The sequence below is a fragment of the Eptesicus fuscus genome, chromosome 20, assembly GCF_027574615.1.
Source record: "Eptesicus fuscus isolate TK198812 chromosome 20, DD_ASM_mEF_20220401, whole genome shotgun sequence".
NCBI classification, from domain to species: domain Eukaryota; kingdom Metazoa; phylum Chordata; class Mammalia; order Chiroptera; family Vespertilionidae; genus Eptesicus; species Eptesicus fuscus.
This window is the reverse complement of record NC_072492.1, coordinates 10,977,795-10,995,335: the sequence shown is the minus strand read 5'-3', so window position 1 is coordinate 10,995,335 and position 17,541 is coordinate 10,977,795. Positions and strand designations below refer to the sequence as shown.

Here is a 17,541-nt window from a genome sequence, read left to right as displayed (position 1 = left end):
CCCTAAGGCCCAGGACAATTTAAATACCACTCATTGGACCATTTGGTTCTTATTCTTCTCCACCCCCTCAATCAAGTGCTTGAGTTAAAAAAATATTTTTTAAAAAGTTACTGCTTTTGGATTTATCCTTTTAATTAAGCTTGCTTAGGTTCATATCTTTTCTAAATAATGAAAGCATGGTTGTACATTTCCTCAGAGCACTTTTGCTGGGTGTCTCATAGATTTGGGTGTCCTGTGTTCCTGAAATTGGGGAAACAAGTTTCCTAACTTATTCCAAACCTCCATGGGGCAGGGCTTGGGCTCTTGAGAGAACAGGGGCCATGTCTGCCATGGGGCCCCAGGGCTTAAACAGTGATGGGCACAGACTGACTAGAAGGGTAGATAAATGAACACAGTGAAGTGAGCAGATGGGACCAGAGAGGTTAGGGACTCATTAAAAGTCACACAGCTCAGCAGAGCTGGCCTGACAATCCACCTTATAGTTCTCAGTTTAATAATCTGTCAGATCACAAAGGGATCAGCAGAGCCAGAATGGATCTGCCTTTTTTTTTTTTTTTAAATGTTTTTATTGATTTTAGAGAGAGGAAGGGAGAGAAATATCAATGTGAGAAACATTGATAGGGTTTCTCCCACATGTGCTCTAACCATGCCCTGACTAGGGTCCAAACCACAACCTGTGTATGTGCCCTTACCAGCAATCGAACCAGCGACCTTTAAATGCATGGGGCGACACTCAGCCAACGAGCCACACCAGCAAGGGCTGGATCTGCTTTTCAAGTACAGCAGAAATGAAACATAGCTAGGGACACATTCTAGGGAAATATGAGTAATGGGTGCTGGACGCTGATCAGAAAGGGAGCTTTAAGGTGGTCTACAGGAATGAGTTTGCCAAGGGCCCAGTAGGTGGGAGATGGTAATTCTGGTCTCTGGGGAAGTGTTTGGCATCCCTTAAGAGAAAAATGGTTTTGAGACCAGGGTGGCCAGTGGCTTTACAGCCATCTGGGATCCACAGGGCAAGCCAAAGGACTCCCACTGGCACTTTAAGCCTGGTTGGTAGGCTGAGAGGACAATGGCCCAGAAACCCCTCCAAACCTTCGCACTTCTCCCTCTACCCACAGGGAGGAGGCAGGACAAGCTGTGTCCCATTGTCTGGCCACCCCCTAAGCACTGGCTTGGGCCAGAGCTAGCTTGCCCCCAGCCCCCCTCCCTGGGAGCCTACAGCAGGATGGGCCGGGGGCGGGGGCAGCTGAGCTCTCCACCCTAACCCAAGAAGCCCTTTGAAAGGTTTTCCTGGCAGAGTTTAAAGCTTCAATTCATTCAACTGCCTGGCAAGAGGCCCAGGATGAGGGGATGCTGGGAAGGCCCCAGCCCCACATCCCAGCCTTCACCTTAGCCGCCCCCACTTCCCGGGGACCCGGGCTGGCAGGCCTCCCGCTGCTTGCTCTCATTATCAAATAGCACCCACCCTCTATCCTCTGGGGAATTCAGGTATCCTGCCCCTTTCCTGTGGAGCAGATGGCTACCCCAGAGGCTCAGGCTTACTAAATTAGACATTTAAATCCCATAATCCGTGGTGAGTGGCTGACAAGAGGGCAGGAGAGAACCTTGTGCCAGCCCTGGCAGGAAGGGAGAGGGACAGAGTTATGGATTCACCCCCACCCTTGTTGTCATGCAGCCTGCAGACTGACCCAGTCTCCAGCTTTTGTTCTCCTCCTGGAACCCGGGTGTGGGGCTCCCCAGCCCACATTCCCTGGAGACTCAGGTGGCTGCTTCCCAGTGTCACCTCCTTAACTCACCCCTGCCCTGTAGGCCCCAGGCAGCCAGCACTGGCACTCACCCTCAGACACACAGGTATCAGCAAAGTTTTATTGTAAAATAAGAAACCAATATAAAAAAAAAAAAAAGTGATACAAAAGGGGAAGAGGGAAAGGGGTGCGGGTGAGGAATACAGATGTGCCTTTCAGACCCTAGAGAAAATTGATCCTGAGCATTTGGGGGAAGTAAAACAGATCTTGGAAGATACAGATACTACACTGGAGATGGGACCCTCCAGGCTGTGGATGAGGCGAGATCTCCTTTTAGGTGGTGAGGTTCCCTGACTTCAGATGGGATTTGGCCAGGCCAGTAGAGAAGGATTTAGAAGTTCCCTTCTCTTAACTAGCTGCCCAGTCATACAGGGGCAGGAACCAGCACCCCTGAGGGAGCCTAGTCCCAAACATCCGTCATTTCATTAACCCTCACAGTAAGCCCCGTAAGGCAGGTATGATTTATCAATGAGGACAATGAAGTTAGAGAAATTAAACTTGAGATAACTTCCCTGGCTAGTTTACAACCCAGTGTTGATGGCTGATTTAAAACTTAATGCTTGCATGCAGGAACATCTTCCTCCCTCCCCCAAATGGCCTTCCATAGTAAAGACCTTAAAAGTTAAGCTGAAATATCTTAGCTCCCTCCACCTTCCCTCCAAACACACCAGTGCAGGCCAGCTTCTTTAGTAGAGGCCTCAGCCAGGCAAATGGAATTCTGGGGTGTTTCTGGGGCACATCTATACCAAGCAAGGTTTAAGCTCCCAACCCCAAAAATATGCCAGGAAAGGGGACAAGGGTGGGGGTGTCCACAGGGGACAGGAAGCAGGGGATGTCAGTCTGAGTCAGGCCCCTCTCTCTTGAACATGAGTCTCTTTTTATGGCGGGAGGTAGACTGCCCCTTTTTAGATTTCAGGTGGCTGTGGAGACAGAAGAGGGAAGGGAGGAGATTACATCATCAGCGTGAGAGGTGTAGAGCCTCTCTTCCCACATTAGGTTTTGAAGGGCCTGAGGTTGGAGCAAGGGGAATTTAAGTTAAAATAGTCACCATTAACTGCAGACACGCTTACTGAGCACCGGGGGTACTTGTCTGTCTGTATTAAACTCCTTATCCCATTTGACAAGTGAGGAAACTGAGCTTGATAAGGGGGAGTAACAAAGCCACACAGGACTTGTTAGCTCTCAGGAAGGCCAAAGATTTGACCCCACACCCCGGCTCTGCCCGGCACTCCCACAGTTACCAGGCCCCTACTGGGGACCCCAGATCTGAGACAGAGGTGGCTAGAAATGGCAAGGAAATATCCATGCTCATATTTGGGCTTGAGGGGTCTGCGGACCACTCCACCTGACGCAGGGAAGTGGTTATAGGATTCAACTAGAGGACGAGTAAAGGATGTCCAGGCAGGGCCAGGACCCAACGGGAGAATTCTGTTGTCTTTGACCTTGAAGGCAGGATTACAATGGAATCCCAGGCTTTCCAACATAGGAATGCAGGGGAGTGGGGCTGAAAGGGGACCCAGGTCACTCACCTGGAGTGAGTCTTGCTTCCACCCGGGTCCTTTCCAGCCTGGGCGTCCTTTAGCTCTAAGGCTTCATTCAGTTCTCGGAACATCTCGAAGCGTGCACGCCCACGGATCTGTGGTGGGGGAGGAGGGAGAAAATGAAGTATTAGGCGAAGTCATAGAACCACTGTCATGCTCTCTTTAACAAATTTTCTTTTGAAAGATGATCCTTTAAAATGTAGGTTATGGTACAAGATGGCATCCTAAAATCAGACATCACCAGGAGCCATTGCCTCTAGGCACCACTGCCCCCTGCTGGCAAATGCCCTAATTGCAGGGAAAGCAGCCAGGAAGAAAATAGCATTTTTGAATGCTAGACCTGAAACTTAATCTTTTTTTTTTTTTTAAAAAAAACAACAACACTATTTTATTATCTACTGTGTGTCAGGAATCTGACACAAATCTCATAGGGCTAAAAGCCTGGGTGGCAGCAGGAGCATTCTTCTGGAGGCTCTAAAGAAGAGTCCATTTCCTTGCTCATCATTCGGATTACTGGCAGAACTCAGTTCCCAGTAGATGTCACTGCTGGTTACCAGCAGATGGCTGCTGCCAGCTTCTAGAGGGCACCATGGTTCCTTGACCGGTAGGGGAGGCAAACCGTTAGCTTTACTAACCCCTTAGGCTTCTTTTTGGCAGGGCCTTAAATAAAGGTCCTTTTCCTGTAACCAATCTTTCAGTGCACGTGTTGAGCCTGAACAAAGGTGCCGATATTTGCTAGATGCTGGGGCTGCAGAGGTGACTCACACATGGTCCTTGCCTTCAAAGTTGGAAGCAACTTCATTCCAGGCTCATTACGTTTCTACTAGACACATCCACATGTTCAAGTTGAAACTTAATCTCAAGACCGTGGGTCACGACCAGAGAAAGGATAGATGGGCCTACCCGCACACTTGCTACATTTGCATCTTTTATACCCTTATCCAATCCCACCAAGTAGGGGCAAGAGACTACCCATCTTCCTTTCCCAGACGTGGTACCTGAAGGGTGAAATATTCTCCATCCACTGGCATCTTTGGCGGGGGAGAGGAGTCAGTGTCGGTGGGCAGTGCTGGGGAAGAGGTAAGGAATGGTGAGAAGGGTGAATCTGGGGCAGAATTACACCCTCTCCCTCCTCTGCTTCCCCTCGCCCTGCTTGCTTATTACCTCGCTTAGTGCTCCCAGAGGGCTGCTTGGGACTCCCAGGGGGCTGTTCGAGACAAGACTCCCCCTTCTTGCGGAAATTTTCTTCCTCTGTGCGTCGGTCTCTCCCAGGACAGGCACAAATACGCACCTCAAAGCTGTCTCGTCCCAGCAGATTACCACTACCCAGGCAAGGAGAGGGAAGCAGGAGGCAGTAAGAAGGTGGGCACGACAAATAAACCAGGTCCCACCTACTCCCAACCACCTTCATCCTATGTGGAGCCTAAGCTCCAGGGCCAGGCCTATGGAGAAGCCACAGGTTAGAGGTTGCAAAGCCAGAGAAAAGAAAACTGGGGGGAGCAACAAGGAGGTTCTACATATAGGGATGGGAGAGGGAGGATGGCTGGTAGTCCTGGAGAAATGGTGGAGGGGCCGGGCACAGGGGACAGAGACAGGCAGAGGCTAGGGAGGAGCATGCCGGCACAAAGGGTGGTGTCCGAGTCCCTACTTGGAATCTTCCAGTGTGATGATGGTGAGGATGGGCCGCCGGTTCATGCCCCCCATGCAGGAGCTGTTACACATGAAGTTGTAGTGAATGGTGGTATATTCAGAGCCCACCTGGGAGAAAACAGAGGCCCAAGGTGAGGTCACCCAGCCCTGAAGCCTGTAGCCCCTGTGAGCTATAGCTCTGCAACTGTGGACTGGCAATCACCCATTTGCGGCTCCGCACACATCCCAGCTGGGTGGCCACTGACAAACCCTCCTAACCCCTTCCTCCCAGAGACCCCAGTTGCCAAACCAGACCTCAGGCGGCTCGTAGGGCACCACCACACTATGTCGAAGAGTGTTTTTGTCATCCAGATACTCGGCACGCGAATTCCCTTCCACCCGGATAAGGTGCTGAGGAGGAGCCAGACCTACGAGCAATTAGGAAAGAATCAGGCACCTGGGGACTCGGGGCCACAGCCCTGTCCCATCTGCAGCCCGACTGCTCACCGTCACTATAGTCCGTGCAGCGCTCATGGTGGGGGCAGCGCCGCACGACCTCCGTCATGTGCTCCGACTTCTTATAGATGGCCATGGCCCGGACCCGGGAATTGAGCGGGGGTGGGGAGGTGACCCACAGCTGCACGGGGCAGGTCTTTCCCATCTGGCAAAACAGCTTGTTGAGGGTATAGGAGTACTGTGGGAAAAGGAGAAAGAATGGACGGGAGGTCAGGGGACAAGCACTGCTTAAGCACCAACTGAAAGCCATGTCCTGTGTGGGGAGGGTGGCTAGGGATGGCAGAGTTGGAGACCTGTGTCCCAGAAGCTCATTTACAAAAGCTAAGGAATGAAAGGGAGCACAGAGAGGAAGAAAAGTTCCCTGGCCTCATGAGAGATGCTGGGAGTATGACGGCCAAGGTCAAGGGAGAAAATTCAACTTTGGGGCAGAGGTCAAAGGTCAGATTACACAGGTAGAAAGTAGAGAGACAAGCCAAAGGCTGAGAGAGATTCTAGTGTCCTGAATAGAAAAACTCGGGGGGGGGGGATGTGGTCAGGCATTGAACTATCACATGGAAGCCAGCCTCCCAGAGCCACTGACCGTGCAGGTTACAGACTTGGCTGTCCCGGAATTCAGGAATCCTAAATGGAAACCATAGCTACCGGGATAGGTCTTCTGGGAAGGGACAGAGGATGACAGGGTCCAGGAGGGGGCTGGTGCTGGGATAGCAGCTGCTGGTGCAGGAGTTGCTGGCACACTGGAGGCTTCATTTGGACTGTTGTCCAGACAATCTACGAGGTCTTGGGGCATCCAGCCCAGTTCATCCACTGCCTGGGAGTCTTCAGGATTCTGTGCATGAGGAAAGCGAAGAGTCAGAGAGCTAGGTTCCTAGGCAGTTGGCCCTGTAGCCCCTGGTCCCTCCCCCTCCCTAGTCCTTACCAGATTATCACTGCCATGAAGTCTGAAAGACAAGAGCAGAAAGTCAGTACTGGTTCTTGCCTTCTACAGGCCTCTACTCCTAGGGTGCTGGGGAATGGGGGGTGGGGCTTGGGGGAGGAGTAGGCAGGGGGAGGCAGTCGTTATAGAGGGTGGGCAGTGAACATGTCCCTCCCAAGAGACCTCTACTCACAAACTCCACAATTCTGAAAATGTCTCCTGACTCAGAGGGAGGCCTTCTGACGGTGGCACATCCATGGCAGCTCCCTGGAAGGCAGCGTGGCTGTGGTAGGGGGAGGAAAAGTGAGGATCCAGCATGAAATACGCCCAACACCATATCAGGGTCTGACACATAGGAGTCCCCTGACTTCCTGAGGAGCAGGGCTCCTTCACAACTTCTTCAAATATTTCAACACAACCCAGGCTGCTCCGTGCCCACCTCTCACCAGCCTTACTACACACTTGCTTGAGAAAAAAGAGATAACCAGAGGGACTTCCAATCTTCCCACCGATGAATCCACAAGCCTTCCTGGAAACTGTCCCTTCCTTCCTGATAAGGATGCAGTAACGCTCAGCCCTCTCCCGCCACCTGGGGGGAGGTGCAGCAGTGTATGCTTTCCGACCCTCATGACCAGGCCCCTGCCTGCTTCTCTGATCTCATCTCCCAGCACTCTCCCCTTCCCTGAGGCTCTGGCTGCGGCTGCCCTTCCAACACTCCCCAGTTCACCAAACTGTTGGTTCCCTCTACTGGGAACACTGGTTGTGCCATCACTGCAGACCTCAACTTGAAAACCTCCTCGGGGATATTTTCCCAGACCACTCAGACTGCTCGCCAAACTCTGTCACCCTATTTTAATGTGTGCATTTGTTTCCTTTAGTTGAATATAAACAGCCTCAGGACAGGGAAGTTAATCTTGTTCATCATAGTATTAGCATAACACCTTGCACCTGGTCGAGCTCACTGGCGACTAAGTGAATTGTTTGGAGTAAGATTCGTACTTCATTACAGATTTTAGCTAACAAAAATTGTGCACCTAAGAGGCTGGCAAAGGATCACCTGCCAGAACTCCCGTTTTGGGGGTAACTATGTACCTGCAAGGAGGAAGGCAAGAGGGGATGGCAAAGGAGTGACCCGTGGGAACTGGGGAGAAGTACCAGGGTCCCCTCTCGATCAGGGATCAAGAACACTTTGGAGACTTTAATGGAAGGGGGCTCGTAAGTAAAAATCTCTAGATTTGCCCTAGCCCCGTGGTCGGCAAACTGCAGTTCGCGAGCCACATGCGGCTCTATGACCCCTTGAGTGTGGCTCTTCCACAAAATACCACGGCCTGGGCGAGTCTATTTTGAAGAAGTGGCGTTAGAAGAAGTTTAAAAAATTTGACTCTCAAAAGAAATTTCAATTGTTGTACTGTGATATTTGGCTCTGTTGGCTAATGAGTTTGCCCACCACTGCCCTAGCTGGTTTGGTTCAGTGGATAGAGCGTCAGCCGAGGACTGAAGGGTTCGATTCTGGTCAGGACACGTGCAGGAAGCAACCAATTGATGTTTCTCTCTTTCTCTGTCTCTCCTCCTCTCGAAAAATCAATGGAAAACTATCCTCGGGTGATGATTAACAAAAAATTAAAATATAGCAGCAGTAGCCTACTTATGGGAAATGTAGAACTGAGAAAAGTGCCTGGCACATAGTAAGAGCTTAACAAATGCTTCTGTTTATAGGATAGTTCCATTTTATCTGTTCTATATTATTAGTCTAGAGTGAGAACTCTGTGATTGTGAGCGGGTGGGACTTTTGTGGTACTGCCCCATTAATGCTGGCTCACCTCTTTCAGGGAACTCAGTTCAGTAAACATGCCAGCAGGCGCTGTCCTGGGATGGTGGGCCCAAGGTGTCAGTCCCACCGGGAGGGTCGGCCCCAAGCCCATAGGTGGCCTCCCTCTCTCTCAGTTCTTGGTAGCAACTAAACTCTCAGTGCTTCTTAAAAAAGCAGGTACAGCCCAGCTGGCGTGGCTCAGTGGCTGAGCGTCCAGCTATGAACCAGGAGGTCCCGGTTCAATTCCCAGTCAGGGCACATGCTGGGGTCACGGGCTCGATTCTCAACGTGAACATGCAGGAGGCAGCTGATCAATGATTCTCTCATCATTGATGTTTCTATTTCCCTCCCCTTTCTTCTCGCAGAAGTCAGTAATAAAAAACATACATACAAAAAGAAGCAGGCAGTCATCAGGAGGAAACCTTTTGAGAGTGGGAACTTCCTAGAGGTATGTGCATCAGGAGGCCAGGATACTAAAATTGTCAGAAGCTAAACCAGACCTTCCAGAGGCTGGGGAGGAAGGATGCTTACACAGGCAGTCCCAGTGCGAAGGCGATGGACTGTCAGGACTACAGGGACAGGTCACACAACTATCCTAACAATGGCTGCTGCTCATAGGTCCAATGCTTTCAGTGGCTTATCCCAGATAGGTATCTCCGCCAGCTGAGGGAACTAAAGTTACAGGCATTAAGTCAGCCAAGCTCAGAGAGCTCTCCAGGGGGAGGGCCAAAGACTAGAACCTACGAAGCCTGAGGCTACACCCAAGCTCTAAATAATTATGCTCCCAAGGCTTCATCCAGATTCTGGAAGACACACATTTTACTACTCAGTAAGACCACTGCCAGGTAGACTCCCAGGAAAATGGCTGATTGGGTGCAGCAGGAGTCTTGCACAAAAATTCATGTCAGTGTTGTTCCTGATGGCAGGTGACAAGCAAGGGACATTATGACCCATCAGTAGGAAATGGCTAAATTATTATTTTTGTTAATCCTCACTCAAGGATATTTTCCCATTGATTTTTAGAGAGTGGAAGGGAGGGGGAGAGACAGAGAAAGAAACATCGACTGGCTGCCTCCCACATGCGCCTGCCTGGACCTGAACCTGCAACCAAGGTAGGTGCCCTTGATGGGAATTGAACCGGAGACCCTTCAGTCCTCGGGGTGGATGCTCTATCCACTGAGCAAAAGCGGCTAGGGCTATTATTATTTTTTAATCTTCACCTGAGGATATGTGGTTTGTTTTTAAAAACTGATTTTAGAGAAAGAGGCAGGGAGAAACATGGATTCACTGCCTCCCGTGTGAGTACCGAAATGGGTAAGTGCCCTGACTGGGAATTGAACTTGCAACCTTTTGCTGTATGGGACTAAGCTCCAATTAACTGAACTACACCGGGCCAGGGCAGGAATGGCTAATTAAATGTGATATACTCCCTCATAAGAGAAACTCAGTACAGAAGTTTATGAAAATGAATTTTCTGTATGTGTAACTTGATATAACTCAGAAACATGTTGAGCGAAAAACACAATTTGCTAGAAAAAAGCAAAACACAGTAACGTAAGTAGTTTATACAAATTAAAAATACAAAACAACTATTTATTGCTTAAAATCATATGTATGTTAAAATTTGAAAGACAGGCAAAAAGAAATAAAAATTCACAAAACTATGCCTCAGAGAGGGGATATGTTTGCTCATGGGGCTGGGGACTTCAGCTTTATCAACAAAGAAAAATGGAATAAAGAGCTTATCCATGCATTAGTTGTGCAATTAAAATATGGATATAAAAAAGACAAAATGTTATAATTATTTGGTGGAAATATGAGCGTTGTTATTCTCATACTTGTCTGCATTTTTCCAAAATAAGAAAATCTATAAAAAGAAAAATAACCTCTTTCCCAGATTCACTTTGGGGCCTTGGAAGAAAATCATTTGACTACACTTATGTGTCTTTCCCTGGACTGTATTCTGTTCACTGGTTATCCTCCTATAGCTTTAATCTTTAACTTTGTACTACTCTTTCATTTTGGAATCAGCTTGTGAATTTCTATAAAAAAGCCTGCTGGGATATATATGTGTTTTTATTGATTTCATAGAGAGGAAGGGATAGAAACATCAATAATGAAATAGAATCATTGATTGGCTGCCTCCTGCATGCCCCCTACTGGGGATTGAGCCAGAAACCTGGGCATGTGCTCTGACCGGAAATCCAACCCATGATCTCCTGGTTTATAGGTCGATGCTGAACCACACCGACCAGGCATCAGCAATATTTTGCAGTTTATAATATAGAGCTCTTATCCATCACTTGTTAAATTACCCCCGATTATACCATGTTTTGGATGCTATTTTAAAATTCATTTTCCAAGGTGCCTTGTTAGCGCAGTAGGTAGCGCGTCAGTCTCATAAAATTCATTTTCCAAGCTCAGATTCAATGGTTGCTATTATAAAGAAATATAATTTATATATACTGCCTTTGAAACTTGTGACTCTATTATAATCACTTGCTAGTTCTGATGATTTTAAAATAATTTTCTGTTAAAATTTAGAAACATCAATGATGAGTCATTGATTGCTGCCTCCTGCATGTCCCATACTGGGGAGCAAGCCTGAAACCTCGGCATTGTGCCCTGACTGGGAATCGAACCCTGACCTCCTGGGTCATATGTTGACACTCAACCACTGAGCCACATTGGCCAGGCTACTTATTTTTCTTCCTGAAGTGGCGAGAGTGGAATCCTTTAGTTCCTGATCTTAGAGGAAAAGCATTAAGCCTGTCACTATCCTATATAATAAAAGCCTAATATGCTAAGGCCACGCAACCACTTGCTATGACATGCACAGACCACCAGGGGGCAGACGCTCAATGTAGGAGCTGCCCCCTGGTGGTCAGTGTGCTCCCACAGGGGAAGCACCGCTCAGGCAGAAGCTGGGCTCATGGGTTGGAGAGCATAGCAGTGCTAAGGATGTCCAACTGCTGTCAGTTGGACATCCCCCGAGGGCTCCCAGACTGTGAGAGGGTGTAGGCCAGGCTGAGGGACTCCCCCCCTACCCTCTGGTTATGTATATTGCTAATGGTAACTTGATTGGGGGTGACCTTTATCAGACTGAGTTAAGTTTCCTGTTTTTAGTTGGCTGGGAAGTTGGTTTTTCTTTAAGGGTTCAATTCCTGGTCAGGGCACATACCTGGTTTTGGGCTTGATCCCCAGTAGGGGATGTGCAGGAGGCAGCCGATCGATGATGTTTTTCTCTCTTATCCCTCTCCCTCTAAAAATCAATAAAAACATATTTTTAAAAATCACAAATAGCTGTTGCATATTGTCATATGCTTCTTATGCATCTGTTAAAATTATTATTGGATTTTTATTTCAAAGAATTGTTTATTGGTTTTTAAATAGAGGAAGCAAGAGAAACATTGATGTGAGAGTGCAATATTGGTCTGCTGCCTCCTGCATGACCCCCCTCCCCCCAAATGGGGATTGAGCCGGAACCCAGGCATGTGCCCTGAACAGGAATCAAACCAGCAAACTTTCAGTGCATGAGATGGCGCCCAACCAACTGGGCCACATCAGCCAGGGCAATCATAGGATCCACCAATCTGCTAACATGGCACATCATACTGATTTTTTATAATGGTAAATCAACACTGCAGTCAGGGATAAACTTCACTTGGTCATTTTTGTATATTACCAGGTTTGATGTGCTAAAATTTATAAGATTTTGCACATATATGCTAACAGGAATATTGGTCTAATTTTCTTTTCTTGTAACATCCTTGATTTGGGTTTGTTATCACGATTACTCACCTCACAAAATGAGCTGGACAATGTTACCTCATTTATAATTACAGATTGGTATTGTTTCTTCACCAAATGTTTGAAGGGAACCAGTTTCCCCACCCTGAAGCTTCCATTTTTGGGGATATTGCTTTTAGGCTGTTTATTAAGAAATAAAAGACTCAGAAAGAACTTTTGACCCTAACCCGTTTCTGTCCAAGAGATTCAAACAGAAATACCTGCTTCAGGAAGGAGATCTTAGAATGTTCTCCTTAGCCTAATTTGAATTAAGCATGGTAAATAAGAGGGCCTCAGGAAGGGGCCTGTTAGCTAGATTGATACTGGCTGTGTCCCATTGTCTCACAGGAAAATTCTTGCTGTATGTTCTGCCTCATGGATGTTCCACTCTTCCAGAATCACCCATTCTCATTTATGAAGCCAAATACCCAGTCTCTTCTTTCTCCAAAGTGTCTTATGTGAATTCTCCATGCACATGTATTAAAACTTTGATTTTCTCCTGTTAATCTGTCTCTGTTGATTTAATTATTAGCCCAGCTAGAATTTAGAAGGTGGGGGGAAAGGTATTAATTTAAAAAATTTTTTGGCTTAAAACAACAAAACTTTATCGTCTCATAGTTCTGGAAGCCAGAGGCCCAGAATCAAGATGTTGGCAGAGCTGTTTCCTCCTGGAGGCTCTAGGGAGAATGTGTTCAATACCTCTCTTCTAATTGCTGGTGGTCTCCGACAATCCTTGGTGTTCCTGGACTTGTAGATGTATCCCTCCCATCTCCGTCTTCATCCATCACATGGCCTTCTCCCCGTGTGTGTCTGAGGTATTAATATTTTTTTTAGCCCCCACCAAGAATAAAACAGACAGAAAAGAGAAATAAGATAGCAGACTTAAACCCAAACCTCACAATAATTGCATTAAATGTAAATGGACCAAACACTTCAATTAAAAGCAGTTCGGTGGGGAAAGGAAGAGTATTTCAAAAAGTGGAGCTAGAACAAGTGGATATCCACATAGAAAAACAAACAACAACAACAAAAAACCCCCACTAAAACCAAAAACTATAAAGGTTATAGAAGACAATATGTGAGAAAGTGTACAAGAGTATCTTTCATGACCTTAGGATAAGATTTCCTAAACAGGTAACAGCAAACACTTAAAATGATGAATTTTCTCCTCTAGTCAAGCAACAGGTCAGTAGAAAATACATGTATCAGCTCTGGCCGGGTAGCTCAGTTGGTGAGACTGTCATCCCAATACCCCAAGGTGGCGAGTAAGATCCCTGGTCAGGGAACATACAAGAATCAACCAACGAATGCGTAAATAAATGTTTCTCTCTTTCCTTCCCCCCCTCTTTGCAAAATCAACGAATAAATTTTTTTAAAAATTTATCTTTATTGTTGTACGGCCAGCGTGGCTCAATGGTTGAGTGTCGACCAGGAGGTCACGGTTCGATTCCCAGTCAGGACACATGCCCCGATTGTGGGCTTAATCCCCAGTGTGGGGTGTGCAGGAGGCAGCAGATTGATGATTCTCTCTCTTCACTGATGTTTCTATCTCTCTCCCCCTCTCTGAAATAAATAAAAATATGTTAAACAATTTTTTCTTTATTGCTGAAAATATTAGATGTCCCCTTTTCTCCTCTATTGTAAACATTTTTAAAAAGGAAAAAAGCTCCCACATGTATCATATCCAAAATATGATACATATCCAAAATATGTAAAATACTACGAATCAACAATTAAAAGAGCAAACAAGCCGAAACCGGTTTGGCTCAGTGGATAGAGCATCAGCCTGCGGACTGAAAGGTCCCAGGTTCGATTCCGGTCAAGGGCATGTACCTTGGTTGCGGGCACATCCCCAGTGGGGGGTGTGCAGGAGGCAGCTGATCGATGTTTCTCTATCATCGATGTTTCTAACTCTCTATCCCTCTCTCTTCCTCTCTGTGAAAAATCAAAAAAAAAAAAAATATAATATATATATATATAAAGAGCAAACAAACCAATGTTAAAAATGGGGAAAAGACTTGAAGAGCCACTTCACATGACATAGGAATGGCCAATAAGCACATGACAACTGTTAACGGTATAACCACTTTGAAAATTATAATTTTTTATAACAAGAAACACAAAAACCTATGACCACAAAAAGAATTGAACAAGAAATGTTAATAGCACCTGGAAGGTGTGGCTTAGTTGTTGGTTGAGCAACGACCTATGAACCAGGAGACCACGGTTGGATTCCTGGTCAGGGCACATGCCCAGATTGCTCGCTGGATCTCCAGTAGGGGGCATGAAGGAGGCAGCCAAACAATGTTTCTCACCCTGGCTGGTTTGGCTCAGTGTATAGAGCTTGGGCCTGTGGACTCACGGGTCCCAGGTTCCATTGCGGCCAAGGGCACATGCCCGGGTTGTGGGCTCGGTCCCCAGTAGGGGGCGTGCAGGAGGCACCCAGTCAATGATTCTCTCTCATCACTGATGTTTCTATCTCTCTCTTCCTCTCCGAAATCAATAAAAATACATTTTAAAAACAAAACAAAACAGCCGAAACAGGTTTGGCTCAGTGGATAGTGTTGGCCTGCGGACTGAAAGGTCCCAGGTTCGATTCCGGTCAAGGGCACGTACATTGGTTGCAGGCACATCCCCAGTGGGAGGTGTGCAGGAGACAGCTGATCGATGTTTCTAACTCTCTATCCCTCTCCCTTCCTCTCTATAAAAAAATCAATAAAAACAAAACAAAACAATGTTTCTCTCTCATCCTTGATGGTTCTATCTATACCTCTCCACTCCTCTCTCTAAAAATCAATAAAATTTATTTAAAAATAGGTATTATATATAAAAAAAGAATGTTAATAGTAGCTTTATTCAAAATAACCCCAACGAATCAAGAGGCCATCAAAATGAGAATAAACAGCCGAAACCGGTTTGGCTCAGTGGATAGAGCGTCAGCCTGCGGAATGAAAGGTCCCAGGTTTGATTCCGGTCAAGGGCATGTACCTTGGTTGTGGGCACATCCCCAGTGGGGGGTGTGCAGGAGGCAGCTGATCGATGTTTCTAACTCTCTATCCCTCTTCCTTCCTCTCTGTGAGAAAATCAATAAAATATATTTTTTAAAAATGAGAATAAACAATCCAATGTAATATACTAAATAAAAAGTATCAAAATACCGATACTCTACCAATACATGCAATAATATGGACGAGTTTCACAAAAATCTTGCTGAAGAAGCCTGACACAAAGAAGCACACACTGTATGACTCCATTTATATTAAGTTCTCTAAACAGAAATAAAAATAAAGGTGGGGGTCAGAGATACACTGGGAAGAGGCATGAGAAACTTTTCTGGGACGATGAAAATATTCTACATCGAAAGGCGTTACACGGTGGTTAGATGCCAAAACTCATCTAATTGCAGTGGGTATAAACGCGACCTCAATTTATTAAAAAAGCACACTGGGTACCGCGCAGTGCCTGGTTTTTAGCAGGCGCGTCGTAAGTGACTGGAAAAGGATGACCACATATTAAGGGACGAAGATGCGGGGGAAATGGTTAAGCTTGGACTTGGCGCGGGTTCTGCCTCTCTCACTGGCAACTACTAGCTGGGACCGGCGCGCTGCACTGGGGACCGCGGGGCCGCCCCTTCCGCTTTCCGCTTTCACGACGTTCAGTCTGCGTCCGGAGTCGGAATGGTTTAGTCCAAAGCCGGGTACAAGTTTTTTCTCCGCCACAAATTAACCGTCGTTATACACTCTTTCATCGTTTAATTCTCAAACGTACTCATTCGCGAAAATACCAGGGGTTGCCCTGTGCACACTTAAAAACAAACAAACAAACAAACAAATAAAACCCTTCCCAAGCAATGGTAGCGTCCGCCTAGAGGGTAGTCGCCCAGGGTGGAGCACACCATTCAAAGAGGGGGAGGGATAGAACTTAGCATCAAAACAAAGACACGCCCGTCCTTCCCCAAAGCCGTAATTAAGTAGTCCAGGAAGAAAAAAAGAAAAAAAATAGAGGAGGGGGGTTATCAGCTTCCCTCCACAGGTAATCGGAACCAGTTTAAAAGACATTTTCTCTCTTTTTCGTTCCCTTTCATCGGGTAAATATGAGCTGCTCCGAAGGAAGAAACCGGAAATGGTACTGCAAGCGGCAGACATGTAAGTGTAGAGCCAAACAATAACAGGGCTTCTGGACCTCTCAGACCAGGATAATCCACCCGGGTTTCGCGGGCAAACCTTTCCTTTGGCATTTCCCACTTCCACGACGGATAGTATTTGATTGGATTTTCTTCGTCTAGCAGAGCCGGTTGGAAAAATTATTCCAGGAAGGACAAAGGTCCGGTAGTTGTGGGACCTTCCTTAGCAGCGTGGGCTCTCAGATCACCCCGAATAGTCATTTCAGAATGCAGTCCGAGATTTCACTAGGGTACCATGGGCTCTAAAATCTAGAGCCGGCAACATAATTTGATGAACAAGAATAGATCCAGTGACAAATGGCAAGGGGGTGGGGGGCTTAGAGAGCAACCAAAGGACTTGTATGCATGCATATTATGGACGCAGACACTGGGGCAGAGGGGGCATGCCCGGAGTGGGAATGGCGGGGGGGGGGGGGGGGGGGCAATCGGGGGAAAAGGAGACAGATGTAACACTTTAGACAAATAAAAAAATAAAATCTAGAGCCGGGAGTTCCAGATCCAAAAGTCTCATACCGTGTTATTTAACGATTCCCCGCTCCCGGCCCTGGGATGGGGATAGGGATGGGTGGGTGGGGAAGAACCCCTTAGGCCAGCGGAAAGTCCCCCCACCCCACCCCGCGCCCAGGTGTTCACGTTCCCCAAAGTCCCCCCCCCCCCCGGTGTTCAGGTTCCCAATATCCTCATTATCTACACCCAGACCTCCCAACATAGCGGCCAGCCAAGCTTCTCCTCTCCCCGCAACCCCCGGCCGAATCGCCAAGTCCCCAGCACCCAACCTCCCTGGCTGAAAATACTCGGGGTCGACAGCTCATGGACGCAGAGAGGACTAATCACACTGTCAAGAGCTTACCTGAACTTCAGGGGAGCGTATCACCGTCCTGGGAAGCACCCTCCGAGGCCGGAAGCCAGGTGACCCTGGGGGCCCAGGAGACACCTGCGTCCAGGACGGTGGCTTCGGACTTTTGAGCTCAAAACTTTTAGCGCCAGTCGGAGCACATGGGAGGGGAAAATCCCAATCCCAGCAACCCCTGCGAGACTACTGGCACAAAGCTGGACAGTGGCCATGACAAGTAAGGGCAAGCAATGTGCCGGCGGGCGGAGGCTATTGGAGAGGGGGAAGAGTCAGGATTCCGCTGTATTGGTGCTGTAGCTACCGACATTTTGGGATGGGGAAGTTAGACGAGCCAACGGCGTGAGGACAGAATTGGTGGAAACCATTTTGGAAGACTCCTGCCATTGTATCCAATTTGAAGGTGGAAGGAAGAAAGCCTTTGTACTTGCCGTTCCCTCTGCCTGGAACACTTCTCTCCCAGATAGTTGGACAGTTTCTTCTCAGCTAAAGTGTCACCTTT

The 17,541-nt window shown here is 47.5% G+C and overlaps 1 protein-coding gene across 3 annotated transcripts; it reads right to left on the bottom strand.

The window, feature by feature from the left end:
- Positions 1-1,852: 1,852 nt before the first annotated feature.
- TP53 (tumor protein p53) lies at positions 1,853-17,184 on the bottom strand. Of its 3 annotated transcripts, XM_028128361.2 has the most exons (12): positions 17,040-17,184; positions 12,706-12,816; positions 6,601-6,690; positions 6,411-6,432; positions 6,072-6,320; positions 5,483-5,669; positions 5,291-5,403; positions 4,995-5,104; positions 4,511-4,668; positions 4,345-4,415; positions 3,335-3,441; positions 1,853-2,725 (listed from the first exon to the last, which is right to left on the bottom strand). In XM_028128361.2, exons 2-12 carry the CDS (start codon positions 12,789-12,791, stop codon positions 2,641-2,643), a joined length of 1,278 nt encoding a protein of 425 aa, XP_027984162.2. In that variant the 5' UTR covers positions 12,792-12,816; positions 17,040-17,184; the 3' UTR covers positions 1,853-2,640. The 3 variants fall into 3 exon arrangements, with proteins under 3 accessions (XP_027984162.2, XP_008151723.2, XP_054565196.1); XM_008153501.3 differs by lacking the exon at positions 12,706-12,816; XM_054709221.1 differs by lacking the exons at positions 6,411-6,432; positions 6,601-6,690; positions 12,706-12,816; positions 17,040-17,184 and having other exon boundaries at positions 6,134-6,301.
- Between the last annotated feature and the right edge of the window lie 357 nt (positions 17,185-17,541).